The sequence below is a fragment of the Balearica regulorum genome, chromosome 1 (assembly GCF_011004875.1).
Source record: "Balearica regulorum gibbericeps isolate bBalReg1 chromosome 1, bBalReg1.pri, whole genome shotgun sequence".
In the NCBI taxonomy this organism is placed as follows: domain Eukaryota; kingdom Metazoa; phylum Chordata; class Aves; order Gruiformes; family Gruidae; genus Balearica; species Balearica regulorum.
Window position 1 is genome coordinate 158,531,214 of NC_046184.1, and position 15,336 is coordinate 158,546,549.

Below are 15,336 nucleotides of genomic sequence, written 5' to 3' on the forward strand. Positions count from 1 at the left end.
TTTTATTATTCTTTTCTGGCTTTGTTTCTATCGGCTAAATCCATATGCGTGTTTAATCCAATGAATAGTTGTCCTAAAAATATTTTTTCTACAATCTGTTTAAACATAGCAAAGAGTCTTTGTGCTTTGTTTCTTCCCTTTAATTTTGTCTCGTCTCATCTGTTGCATGGGAAGACGATGGCAAGGATGAACTGCATGTCGTAGGTTGTGTCTATCAAAGAACTGTTGGTCTGTATTACTAAATTTACATACATATATGCAAAGGGTTTGTCTGCATTGTACAGTTTGTGTTTATTCTTATTTGTTGTATACACAGATTCAACATGATGAATAAAACATTTATATGAAGGCATACTGGAAAACAACAAAAAAGTTTATGTAAGAAGTAGACTGTGCAAAACATCATTGCACTGGCCACAGGATGGTGAAACTTCATGTAAATAGATTGGCAAACTCAGCTCTCCCCTTTTACCATGCCAAAGAAAATTTTAGCTCCTTAATATAATACCTCTCTTGCTGTTCTCCAGGAGGAGACTTCACCATTTTCTTCCCTCTAAAATTAATTTTGCTGTTAAGTGAAAGCTGTTTTCAACTGTCTGTTACTACTAAAGTACTGTATAGTAAACCTGATGGAATCAATTTGTATTTACAGATTGGGGTTTTTGTACTTACATGTCCAGCTGTCTGTGAATCTGCAGCGTTCCAGATCTTTTGCATGCTTGCTTTGTGTTTTGTTCTTCTGGGTTTCATCTAATCTCTAAGAGACTGTTTGCACAGCAATCCAACCTCATCTTACCACAGTCATTATCTCTCTCCTTTTTTAAACCTGTATTTCAGCTACAGTTCTATTTGGCAAAATCAGTCACACCTGCGCAGTTTTAGAAATCCAGTTTTAAGTAGCTATGAACTACTTCAACAAAGCACCATTTTGTTGTACTTCAAAAATTTTATAAATATACAAGAATCCTTATGAGATTGCTGACATTATAGAGCCTATAGAAAGGTGTTTATAGCTTTTAAGTGCTTTGTAGTTCACATAACACAGCTTTTGCTTAATTTCCTGGGTTTTTTAGCCACTCTCAAATAATTTTTTAATATACTGTCATTTTCATAAAATTTAACTTGTGTAGAGTCAGGTTGGTTCTTAACCCCTTCCTTCCCCTCCGCCCCCCCAAAAAAAAAAAAAGTAAAGCAATTCACTTTGACTATGGTATATACGTGAAACAACACTAAGAACTCACTTTATATATATATATATATATATATAGGGAAACTTTTTCTCTTGGTTTAAAACCACTGTAAGCAATGAGGTATGAAAGCAGGCAGTTTGGTCCATGCGTTAAAAGTGTGTCTTGTTGATCCATCTGTTTATTGGTATAAAAAAGAAATTATTCAGCTCTATTCAAATGGGAATGCAAGTAAAATTAGACTAAGTAAGGAGGTTATCTTTCTTTTAAATGCTCCTTTAAATAAACTCATACTCTGTGCAGTGCTTTTTAAAATGTCTAAGAACGGGGGGAGGGTTGTGATGACTAATGCAAATGCTGTGACTTATTTTTAAAGATGTAATAAAATTTTTGTTGTATTATCTAGTCACAGAAATATTCAGCTTAGCTTTCTTCATCCCAGTCTCATTTAGCTGTATCATTTAGCTACAAAGTGAGATGTCATTCCGTAAAGAAGCAAGGGCAGTGCATCAGAAATGTCAAAGCAGGTACATGATTAAATGTTCATCTATGTGTTTCTAACAGAGAGTATGGCCAGGGTAAAAAGGATCACAAGTAGGTTAATAATTTATAGAAGCAAACCAATCCACAGCTGGTTTACAGGTGATATTACAGATATGTTATATCCAATAGGCATAATCTTGCAAGTCTATTGTAGAAGCATTCAGCACACTTCTGGATTGTGTTCTTTCTCTCCTAAGAAGAAAGCAAGGCTATAGTATCTTTTGTTTATAAGTTTTACCAATTGAGCCAGTATGAAATCCCCATTTATTCAATTTGGTTTTGCCACCTAGAACTGCCTTTTGCCACAGGCCTGGAAGCAAGTTTTTACAGTCAGTAGGTACGAAGGATCAAGCAGTATGTTTCACTCCTTTACACCTCTTCCTGCTCTTACAGTTTACGTATCTGGAATTCCCGTCATGGGGAATGAGGTGTACAATCACAATTTATTGATACAGCTATTATTTTCATGTGTGTGGAATGATAATCTTATTCCTTCCGATCTCATTTTTCTAGTGAGGAAATGAGCCACAGAAGAGATCTGCTGGGAGTTACATCATCAGTTACCTCAGCATGAAGGGTGGGGGGAATGTTCAAGGAACAGTGTAAGGAACAGAATAAAAATTGGAAAGGAATTTATGTATACATTATATTTTTAGTAGTCTTAGTTAATGCTTTAAGGTTTATAGCGATAGCACCATTTTGTTTAATAATTTACATTTTAATGAAACATTGACAGTAGCTGTCTTGGAATATTCTAATATTTTTCAATATGTACCTTAACAAACAAACAACTTGGATAACACTTTTTGAAATGCTATGGCTATGTAACCCATCCAGTCGCCAAAATGTTGGAGTTGATTGGGTTTTTTTAAAAAAAAGTAACTAGAAATCAGAATCATCTTACACTTTTTAAGTATATAAATTTAAAATGAAAGAAAATTACAAAGTAAAATGCATCAAATATGACACTGCAACCCTCTAAAAATTGTTCTTTTGTCTATGAATATGAATACCTGAAATACCACAGCTGATCTACAGTATTATATAAATCTGCTTATCATGCTATGAAACAAGTCAAAAGCGTCTACTGAACCTAGATAAGAGTTTTGATCATCTATTACTTTCTAGTTACAGTACTAAATACAAATGGAAGGAAATCAAGGAAAACTCTGTATCTTTCATTGCTTACACTGATTCAGCAGACGAATGTATATATGAAAAAACCACTGATTCTAAGATGATTCAGGTCAGCGGTATTCATAAATATAAATAAAACCAACAATCTGTGCTCTCCAAAAACCAGGGTTGACAAAATGCATATATGTTGAAATTTAAGAAAATATTCCTGTTAAGCTCTACACAGTTTAAGGGCTATAAGTATAAAATATAAACTATAATTTCAAGATGAATTTTACTTTGAAGATTCTTTATAGCGTATCAATCCATTTTAAGATATGCATGGACGTTTGGTGATTATACTCCCTGAGAAAATGGGTTTCAAAAGCTTTGTTTTTAGAAAGAATCCAAGTTGAAAAAAAAAATTGGGTAAGAGAAAGAGCAAGCTACATGGGAAGGAGGAATAATAAAAGTGATTAAATAAATTCATTTAAGTTTTTTTGCATTCTATTACATGTTCTGTACCATTGTATGTTCCTATTTCAAAATTGTCCTTTCTAAAAGAAAACTCATTTCTAGACTAATATTGGAAATACCTTTTTTGGTTGATATATAATTCCCTTATTTCTGAGTCATGTACCTCTTCAAAAATCAGGACCTTGGCACCTAAACCACAATGTTACAGTTCAGTATTAAAAAGAAATATTTTCCAACCATTTAAGCAATTTCTTGCTCAATCATGGTTTCATAAAATGTAAACACTTTTGAAACTAAAATGTATGTATCTTTTTTTTGCTCTAAAGAATTCAAGGGCTGCCAAATCTACATGTATTAAAAAAAAAAAAAAGAAAAAAAAAAAGACTCATGTAAATAAGTTAGGGAAGTCCCAATAGTTGTGCATCATTCATAACTCAATGTGAATTTCACACTGAGCAGCATTTCACCATTGGAAAATCAAAATAAAATTTTTGTTCATACCACTGCTTTGTTTGTATTTACTGTATTAAAACTTTAATTACTTTGTTGCCATTGTCTGAACATCTTTGGCTGAGACCAGACTACTGCATAGAAAAGCTGATTTTTCAAGTCAGTTGACCTTCAGGCTCTCCACTTCTATAAAAGCAGTTAAATTCAATGAATACCATGTGTGACAGTGCAATCTGTTCCAAACAGTGATTTCTAATAGCATACTGAATTGTCATCCTAAAAGTTATTAGTATAACAATTTTTCATTTGCTTTACTTTTAAGAGGACTATGCAACTGTACATACATAGAACAGTATGATAAAAGTACATATGAGTTGCAGGATACACATTCAGAACAGCTAATCATACATTTATATCTTTATTAGTTTAATTCCTTACACTCCTATAGGTTATGTATTTGAAAGTATCGTAGTATGTAGACTAGATAACCAACTTACTGACATATTAACCACAGAAACTAAGAGTTTGAACTGTTCAAACATTTTGGGTCTTCAGTTTATGGTTGTTGGGTAATTGGACTTCAGTTATACAAATACAAGTCTTTGACAAAAAAAAAAATTATTAATGTTTTGATAAGCTTCTTTACAGCTTCTCTCAATTTACAACCTGATGCATAATTAGGATTGTTAGAAAGAAAAAATGTATTTGGACAATGTATTTGGACAATGTATTTGTCAAGCATCATCAAATTAATCGAATTAATTATTTGACAAACATTCAACTAGTGCTGCTCTTCTACTGGAATACTGTTGCATAGCGATATGGAGAGGTGACAACCAAGTAAATAATGTTAAAAAAAGGCTTTCTTACACCTTTTCCAAAGGTTGCTTCAGAAATAGCCATTATGGGTGTAATCTTAGTCCCAACGATTTTACCAATAAACTGGAGAAGTTCCGCAGGGCCAATATTTTATGACTTCACCTTTTAGAGCTTGAACTGAGCTCCAAAGTGATTTTTTAATATTTTTTTTTTTTTTAGTTTTGTCATGCCTTTCTTTAAGGAGCAGGCCTTCAAATGAGTGTTCTAAAGTATTTACACCCAGGTACATGTGCGTACACGCGCACCCACACACTGAGTACTTCTGAAATTAAATGTTCTAGCAGCCTAAAGAAAAAAACAAACAAAAAACCACCCCTCAGTCTTTGATGTCCTTTGTTAAGGGTATTCTCTCCCCAGCCAGATTTCACAAGCATTTCCATTCCATCCTTCCCAGCACTCACAGTTTCCACAGCTACAAACACCATTGCCTAGAACAGAATGAATAAAAGGCAATTATGATAATTGAAATGTACTACATTTAAATGTGTTTTATGGGAAGTAAAAAGCCATGCTAAAGCAGTTGCATTGTTCCTTTATTGTTCCCACCACCCCCCCTTTTTTTTTCTTTGGAAGGAAGCAATTACAGTACCAATGCATTAAGAAGCCACCCCAAACTGACACTTGCAAAGCATTAATAGCATTCTCTCAATAATTCCATCAGCAGAATTGCAAATATTGTAATTATGCCACCACTATTTCTACCCAGCTGTTGAGGTTCAGTGTTCACACTGTACCTCCAGGCACAAGGAAAGACAAGATTCCTTTTAACTATTATGCAGAAGGACAAAGACATAAAAGGTTAGAAACAGAATAGCAATAAAAACATCACTTTGAACATGAGAAACTTTAAACCTAAATTCTCAAAAGTGCTATACAAATAAATAATATCTCAAACTCTCTATTAGATGAAAAGTGTGTTGGCCTTGTTTTGCAGTGGGGAAACATTAAGTACTAAGACCCATAGTTTTATTTTATTTCAATAATTTTCATGACTCCTGGATGCTCAGCTTGAGACCTTTACAGCCTAGGTCTCCAATATGAGCTCCTCTTCCTACTGACTTTATGAAGATCCATGAATCGCTGCCGCAGCTGAAGATAAGGCTCCTGTTGCCTCTATACTGGCCACTTGCCCCTAAAAAAGGACCCTTGCTAATAGGGCTAGCTGGAAGACACAATTTACTACTGTCAGCCCTCCCACACTCACTCTAATTGGCTTGCACATTTCCTCTACATCTAATAATTGCTCAGCAGAGATTTTCTAAAATTAAGATTTGTAACAGGAAGCAGCCAGTGAGTTAATTTAGCAATTCCCATGTTGCTTCTTGTCACTAGATTTGTCATGAGGGTTTGCTGGCAGTCTGCCCATTTCTATCTGCATCTGCCACCTGAACTCTCAAACAATGTTAAGGTGAAGCCGCTTTAATCACTAGCCATCATGTCATAAGAAAAACTGTCAGGTATTTTTCAGCCTCCCACTGAGAACTGTCTGATTGCCAGGAAGCTCTGTTACCCCACACAGCTATGCCTCTCACCTACCAAAGAGCATCAGACAAGTGAATCTTGTCTATCACTCAAATGCATTATACACATAGAAAGTCCAGTAAGAGAACAAAGGTTAAAGAAATCTCATGATCACAATACTGACACTGTACATCCTTTGCCAAAAAGCAGTAATTTGTAGTTTATTACAATGAAAATTGTTGATGGATTTCATAGCTGGCTTACTTGTTTAAATTCATACTCAGGCTTTCAACTGTTGTTTTGAAACCTTAAGTTGATTATCACGCTGCACGAAGAAACAATTATAGCAGGTTTGAATAACCAGCAAATGCATTTCCTCCGTCAGTGGAGAACGAAGAAGCTGGGCTTTGTCTAACACAATTCCCATCAACACAGTTTGTTTCTTAGAGGAATTAAGTGTTAGCCTGTACTGCACCTGTGCAAATGAGACCGTCATGTTTGTCACAGTCTCTGTCATCGCATTCACAGAATTCGCCCGAAATGTACCATTCCTGTGGTGAACAGATGCACTTTCCGCAGTGGCAGGAACCTGAAATCACAAAAATTATTACTCGCAAAGAGCACAGGGCATTTTCAGACTAGAAAATAACATCCCCAGACACACACGTGCACACATACACACGTGTGCATATGCACAAAATTGCTGCCTAAGAAGCTATTGTATAGAAGAAAATAATCAAGCTAAAAGCTTTTTGAATAAAAGGATTCTTTTGGGGTGAGCTAGACTATGGTGGGATGTTACTACTAATGCTTTGACTCTGCTATTTCATTTAATCAGGACTCCCATTTTGAAGCTTTCCTTTGGTTTCAGAGACCTACAATCAGGCCTACTCTTCCCAGTAAATGTTCGGTTTTTGGTTTTTGGTTTTTTTCTACCAGAAAAGCTCAAATTGTCTCTGACCTACTGTTACTGAAGGCAATAAAATCACACCCAGGAAGAAAATGGTCCTCCTTGTCTAAACCCTTTAGGGATGAGTCCACAAAAGACCAGAGGTGCCCAAGACTTACATTTAGATCCCCAAAATCCTCATCACCGCAGATGAAGCTACTCCACCTCCCATGGAATTACTGAATATTTGCTCTAGGTCAGAAAGAGTTTGTGCACATAACAGAGGTTTAGCAGTTTGCTCTTTCCTGCAGAGTACCCCAGTGCCCCTTGTTGGGATAAGCCGCTCTCCTCCTCCTCCTCAGGGATGTCAGGGTGCACCCCCACAGTCAAAGGACAGACTTTATGGTGACATTCAGGTGATGCCGTAACGCACTGAGCAGAAATCTCCCTTTAAGGGAAGACTCAGAGACATCCCTACTTTCAGGAGAAGGTTCATGACTCTGAATCCTGGAAAGAGACAGTTGCCACCAGGCAATCATGTGTCAGGAAGCCTGTAGCCTAAGAAGGGCATGAGAGAGGCTTTTGTGCAACTAGAAATGCCACTAGGAGATGGTACTTCCTCCTGGCTGATTCCAACACCTGGCTGAAGAGAGCTGGCTTTTACAGAGCCCATCTTCAGCTGCCTGACCCTATACAGAGTTCAGACACTTAAATGCCAAGGTAGGGCGCTTAGTAACTGCTGAGTAAAAATTGTTTTGTGGACCTAGCCCTAAGAACTGGTTACAGCACAAATGAATACAAAAATCTCAAAAAACCAAGAAAATGATAACAAAGAATACACATATAGTTTTCAATTATGGGAGGCGGAGTTTAAGAAAAAAAATAAGTCACCAAAGAAACTGTCGACTTTTAACAGAACATGCTTATAAATGAGTTAGATGCTGTTGAAAATCCCACCCTCTTGCAGTATTTCCAGAATGATTACAGTACAAAGTCACCAATGTGTTTAATGCAATATTAAAGAAAAATATACAGAAGGAAGCTTGGTTATGTCAGAATATAACCTAAATAGAATTCATAGATTACTTAGCAGGGCCTGAGGCAAAGCGTATAAAGTGATGCTTTCCATCTTTCCATTCCTTTCAGTGACCTCTGAATAAAATCCATAGTAAAAATCCAAATTCATATTTGAAAAAAAAAAAGTGGATTTGTTGATATCAACCAATTTTGCCCAGGTTTTTTCCATTAATACTGAAGTGTCTCTGATCACTGAAACTTCATCCTTTAAAACCTCAGAACAGCCTCAGCAGAGTATCTACTTTTTTAATTAAAATGTGAGTAATTTAGTGTTTATTGTAAGTTGACAAAAACTAACTAATTGCCTAATTTTAGAGAAATGCTGTTTCAACTTGTAACATATGGAACATGTAAATACATACACGAAGAGCTAGTGATTGGAACATTTGGGGATGGGAGAATTTGGTTAAGCATCCATATTGCATGGTTGCTGTACAAGAGCTGCTCTAAGACATACTTGAGGATAATTTAAACTGAATGTCTCTGTTTATACAAACTACAAGGTACTGACAGCTGAAAATAATGATGAATAGTATGAGAATTCTAGTGAAATTAAAACAGTTAATAAGAGCATGACATTGTAAGAAACCTAAAGTGATTCTGCATAAGCAAGCACTGATGCTGCTACTGACGTATGCCCACAAAGTTTAAAACTATTTTGCAGAAGCTACAGCAAATTTAACACTAAGTCAAGCAAGGAAGATCAGGCTCCATAATGTAAAATCTGTTAGGGAGAATGAATGTATCAAGTCTTTTCCCTAAACAGAGCGTGTTGCTCTGGGAGGCTCGTCAGTTTAATTAAAATGAATCTAATGAGTTGCAGGGTGTTCCCTGGGATCCTGGCCAGATCCTTTCAGATGGGATTTGGCTCATTACCTAGCCCGGGTCCTGCACCATTACAGTAGCCATCTGCAGCACTACATTTACTGCCAGGGAGGCAGCAGCATGGTGGGTGTTGCTGTTTTCCTTGGGAAGAGCTTTTACTACAGGTGGCACAGTCAGGGAGCCAAGATTTTGAAAACAGCCTAGGAATGTGGATGTCCAACTTTTTGCTTATATTAACAGAGTGTAATTTTCTGAAAGTGTTCAGCAGTTACCTGCTGAAAACCAGGAGTCCTTAGAGTCTATTAAATCCTCCATACAGAAACTCAAGCTCTCTCAATCCATTATAGCGCTTGCATATCTTGGCTAGGTTTCCAGCAAAGACAGAATAACCACCATCAGTGCACGGGTTCAAAATTCCCTTTTATTTGACCAGTAATGGTTACTTATTGCTCAATGTCATGGAAAAAAAAGAACAATTGGTCATTTTGGCCTCTGGATAGGGCAGGTCACACTAGCAATGAACATTTTAATGTGTGGGTATCTAGTAAGACACGATTTCCAGATACATATTTAAGCATTAAGAATAGATTTGCCTTAAAAAAAAAAAAAAAGCGGGGGGGGTGCAAAGAAAAATCTAAGCATAGAAATAAAAGTTACAAATAACTAGACTGTCTGTTCCTGTGATCCCCATCCTGCTCAGAGAAGAGGCAGGAGGTAGTAGCTTCCTTGGATGTTCACTGGCCACACACTTCTGGAAGTTATCTTTCGTAGTTATTTCTCTGCTGGGACAAACATTTACATATGACCAGCTGTTCCCACAATAAAGCTGCCACAGCATCTAATTTGACATAGCTTTATTATATAGACTGCTCTCAGGGCAACATTCGAACACATTGGAAGCTTACCTGTGCTTGGAGGCCAAAGAAACTTAAAAAAAAAAAAACAAAAACAAAAACAAAAAAATCCCACCAGTGTTGCTGGATATGGATTTAAGGTCAGGTTCCCATAGACAGTAAATGCTGTTCAACAGTGCGCTACTACATTAGAAAATCTGGGCCTTTGGAGCCTCCATTCATGCAGCCTTGTTTAAAAGCACGACCTGCATGCAGCTGGTTACAACCTGGAGCAACTTTCAGGCTGCTCCAGCCTACATCACTGACCAGATCCCAAACCACCCTCTATGCAGCATAGCCAACAGAGGAGAAAAAATCCTTGATGTGTCTGCGAATTCCTGCCAGATTATCTGCTCCCAAAGCCTCAAAGTAAATTGTAGCCTTGATATATGGTCCCAAAGCTAGTTGTTCTCAGAGTAAGACCCACAGGTTGGAATAAATAGCTCTCAGCCATCCTTGCAAAAACGTAGCAGATATAATACAAATATTTTAAAATTCAACATAATTTTTCATCTTCATATTTATTTAGAAACTTTTATAGTGCATTTTATTTATTTTAAGCATAATCGTTCACCTTCATGGTTTATATAAAAAAATCACAGGAAGACCAAGACTATGAGAAGACAAGTTAACTTCTGCAGTAAAAGACAGTAACTCCATTTCTTCCGTAACTCAGTATCCTCTTGCACATACACTAATTTAAAGATAGCCACATCTTCTGGAAATAACAGAGAAACACTGCAACTTCCTCATTTTCTATGACATTGCGATGACTGGGGGGGGCGGGGGTAAAACCAAAATAAAATGATGCAGTGTGGGAGAATTCTGACAAGTAACAATACAGATGGAAGAAGGCCAGGCTGGAAACCCCATTTAAATTTCCTTTGCACTGAAATAAAAATTACCAAAGGGACAACTGAAAATCTGCCTGATGTAGAAGGCTTCTAACTGTTTTTTTCCAGCTAGAAGGTTTCTTCCCTGTCCATACAAGGGATTTACGAACAGAGTAAATGGCACATCCACTCCAGAGTGGGCGCATTCTAGCCTCCAGCCAGTCCCACCACCCGTTTTTTGTCTATTCCTTTTTAGACATATTCTATACAAAAAAAGGCACTTTGCACTATGGGGAAGCTAAAAAGCCCTCTTTCCAGTAATGCAGTTTCTTTTGCAGAGAACAATTGCAGATAATTATCAAGATTTTCTAAATTTCAGTCCTCCCTGTGGCAATTTTTTATAGCTGGACTGAAGCTGATGCAACCACCTGAATAAAAATTAGTAAATGAGAGAGTTTGTGGGATTCTGTCGTGGGGGCTGCAGATGCCTCCCTTTCCTTTGCTGCCATGTTGGTGAGGGGGGTGATTTCCTCCACTTACTGTTGCCTGAGATGTTACATTTGCCATCTTGCCCACTGCAGTGTTACTGCAGGTAGTGCCCGTGTCCCTCAAACTGGATGGAGCACTAACAGTTAGTTTATAATGTACAGCTGTTCAACGCAGACCATTAGATAAACACATACAGGAAATTATATGCTATTAACAAACTGCATAGGACTGCAATGCCACTAAGCATGTGCGGCTGTAGTGGGTGTTTGACAAAAAGGATGTAAGTGCATTACAGAGCCAAATATAACATCCTTTTAATAATAGGTGCCTTTGAAAGAAAGGGTTACTAAACAACAACCCACTGCCATGCACATTAGTCTTCCAGAACGTGATCATTTTCTACTGCCGGGGCACTGACATGGGGTAGCTCAGCTGCCAGTTCTTACCCTTTCCTGAGCATAATATGCCATCCGCTGACTCGCAGAGACTTCTGCTCTCCTCCTCCGTCATGTTGCACTTCCTTGAATGCTGGCACAACTTTCCAAACCACCCGTCCTGGCAAACGCATCGGCCGCATGAGCAGACACCATGGCCTGTAATGACACCAAAGTTTGTTATGAGCAAAACAAGCAGAAAGCAGTGATTGCGGTCACAACTGAGATGGTCTTCAGACCTCAGCAGTGTGAAGTGCATGCTATGGGATAGACAGACAGACAGGTGGACAGCACAGCTTCCAGGCAGGCTCTCGTTCTTCAGTTCTCTCATTCTTGTGTTAAACAAGGTGCCCTAGTGATGTGCAGAAAAGCAGAGGCGTGGCTCCCCTCATCCAAAAAGCTCAGCGTGGGATGTCCCCTAATCCACAGTGAACTGAGGACAGACACAACCCCTTCGCTCCCATACCTTTAATCCTGCAGCCCGGTGCTAAAGTTTCGCCTGCATATCCCATACTGTCACCTGCAGATGCAGATCCCAGCACAGGGCTGAGAGCAGTGCAGCACACGGCAGAACAGGCAAGGCAGCTAAAAGCTGCGATCTCCTCCAGCAGCCCATTACTGCTGGTTATCTGCTGCAGTGCATGGAGCAGCTGATCTGCAAAGCCTGGACTCAACATACTCTGCAATTACTATAGATTAACTCATACAGTAAAGAATTAAGGTATTTTCCCCAGGGTCTCATGCAGCTGCAAAAATCGGTTGTACGCAAACTCAACTGGCAACCTGCAAAGATTTCCTCTCATCACCCTAACAGCATCCTGTTTCTCTTCTGCATCTCTTCTCCAGACACAGTTATCCCAGCTCAGCAGCTTAAAAGTTTTGGCGCTTTCACTCCTGATACTGTAGTGAAATGCTGAAGGAGGAGCAGGAAGGAGGAAGATACCAGAGCGTTCTCCAGAGCTTGTATGACCCCAAGGCAGGACTTTGAAGAAGAATGGGCAGGCTACCATGGTGGGCTCTCTCTGCACGGACACGTAGATTTCAATTCCCAAATCAAGACAAGAAGCCTGAATGAGAGGGAAGATGGACAGGTAGAAGAATACAGTAGCAAGGACACAGCTATCAAAGATGATTAACAATAAGGGTGGAAAATACAGTGAAATGGAAGGACAGAAAAAAAAGAGGAATGAGAAAAAATATAAAACAGGGCAAGTGAAGAGGAACACACTCTGAAATGCTAAGGAAAGAAGGACAGGTAATGACAAGTGAGGGAAAGGTCAAAGAAACCCTAGAACATGGGCCAAAGATAGAGCCTAGAAGCTATAATCAATATTTAACAAAAGGAATTTAAAAAAAAAAAAAAAAGATTAAATAGAATTTGTTATAATTATTTGTACAAAGGTAATAAAAAGTATAATATGTTGAATAGTAAACTCGGGGAAATCTGGCCAGGAAGAAGGGAAAAGTGACAACAAATGCAGACAATAATACAGAAATGGAAAATAGAAAATAGAAGTAAATGTCTCCACCCAGAATTTCACTTTTCAACCTTGAATAATGTTTCTGCAGCTGAGAAGATCAGTCCTTCGCTGATCAGGTTACTGGGATTAACAGAAGTAAATTATACATATCTCTGACTTTTGTCTTATCATATCTGCTATGTAGGGCAAAGGAGTGGAAACAAGGGGACTGAGATAATTTGGGAGCATGGGCTGGGAAGAAGGGAACAAGCAGTAGGAGTATCTGGCAAAGCATTGAGCTGTAGGATGCATAGAAGCAAACCAGCAATTTTGCTTTTCTGATTTGTGAACTTCTCATGAGGCAACAGTGCAACTTGACATTGTAAACTGGGAGGCAGCACTAGTAGAAGCCCAAAGCAGAGACAAACCTTGTAGTTTGCTATAAGTGGAATTCCTTAATGTTTTACTGATGGCCAAATACTTTACTAATTTAAATTAGAAAACACTGGAAGCTCCAAAGCCTTGGAGCTGTCATTCACAGTGATCTAAATGTTCAGAATAATTTTTGTACCCCAGACTGTGTATTATTCTTTTTTTATTATCTTATTATCTATACAACTTTAAATGCATATTAACAATGACACAGTCTTATTATGACAGTATTTAAACCCACTTCTGCATGTGACATTCAGCAATTATAAATTTACATATATACATTTAACATGTATCAAATATTACAAACTGATACCTAGCAACAACAGAAGCTTGATGGCAGCATCAATTCAGCTTCTGTGTTAGACTGGGAAACAAGAACTATATCACAAACCAAAATACAAGAGGTAGAAAACAAGCATATATACTTTCCCATATGCTCCTTCCAGGTAGATGGTATGCAATATTCTACATTAACTTACTATAGCTAAGCTTCTGTCAGAGCATTTTTATCTGCCTGATTTATTTTTAATTACTAATGTATAGATTAGATTTGAGAATAGCTCAACCACTGAAGAGCAAAATACACAACTGGATGTTGGTGTTGGAAAATTATTTGTGGAGATACGAATACTTACACTCATTTTAGCATTTAGATTTCACTAAGAAAATAATATTGTATCATTTTTCTTGTATAGTCATTATGATTTATAGAATGCAGAGACTGATCATGTCTGTAAAGCCTTTACACAAGTCAAATAAAAAGGTCTATTAATATAATAGTCTATTAATTTGCAGCAGTTTATCATTTACCACATCAAATTTTAACATGAGTTTTTCTGAGATGACCATTCCTCTCCTCCTTTATGCCATATAAATCCCCCAAACATACAGGATTCTTTTGTCTCAAGGGATCCATTTTACCAAAATAATATTTATTCCTGACACCAGCTTGGGCAGCTGCAGCTCTTTGGATGCCTCATCCATTGGGGTGGTGACTACACAAGTGCTTAGCCCAACGCTTGTTAACTCCTAGCTATCTTCTGCGTTGCTAGTCTGTGAGTAACTGCTTTACAGGGTTTAGTTGTGTATATCGTCCTTGCAGAGGCTCTTTGCATTTGTCTGAAGATGTCCAAACAAGCTGACCAAAAGGAAGGGCCAATACATGATAGGCAATTGCTTTCAGTTGAATGTAATATTGAAATTACATTCCAAGTTTCATTCCAATGAATCCCAGACTCTCAAAATGATGAGCAGGCACAGCAATAAAAAGGAGCTGCTCTTGCTCATAGATCCTTTTAGATCTGAATACAATTCTCCCCATACAGGAGAATAAAATTCAAGAATACAGCACTCATAGAGCACAAGGGAAAGAAAAATCTCTAATTGAAGTAGTCCAGTCCAACTGAATTGGCTAACATGATAAAATACTGATTTAACTATTCAGATTAAGCAGATTTACTGGAAAGTGTTGGTCTACCATCAATTCAGATTTAACATAAAACACTTAAAATCACAAACAAATTGCATATTGCAATGGCTCTGAGACTACAGATCTTCATTCATAAAAATCTGTGTTAATGAACATTTAAATATATAATAGAATGTTTTAAACATTAATCTCCAATCAGGAAGAAAGATTGTGATGGGGGACAGGCAAAGGACAGAAGAAGATGATGTTAAAGATATAGTGTCAGTTTGTTTGGAATTGTCAATAAATCCAATAACCACAAGATTTGAATGTGAAATATGAATGCAGCAAAAAGCAAGCTGTGACAGATTACTAGCAGAGATCCATTATAACCCAAATCAGCCCAGACACCAGGATGAATTCACAGATTCACAGGTTAGTAGGGGTTGGAAGGGACCTCTAGAGACCATCTAGTCCAAC

General features: G+C 37.7%; 1 protein-coding gene across 1 annotated transcript in view; it reads right to left on the reverse strand.

Annotated features, from left to right (window-relative positions):
* Positions 1–4,795: 4,795 nt before the first annotated feature.
* The window catches only part of ITGBL1 (integrin subunit beta like 1), a 152,319-nt gene continuing 141,778 nt past the window's right edge, over positions 4,796–15,336 (reverse strand). Inside the window, exons 9-11 of the mRNA XM_075742948.1 lie at positions 11,566–11,712; positions 6,589–6,702; positions 4,796–5,080 (exon numbers count right to left, since the gene is read on the reverse strand). Coding sequence (XP_075599063.1) covers positions 4,989–5,080; positions 6,589–6,702; positions 11,566–11,712 — 353 coding nt within the window. The 3' untranslated portion in view covers positions 4,796–4,988. The remainder of the gene's footprint in view (positions 5,081–6,588; positions 6,703–11,565; positions 11,713–15,336) is intronic.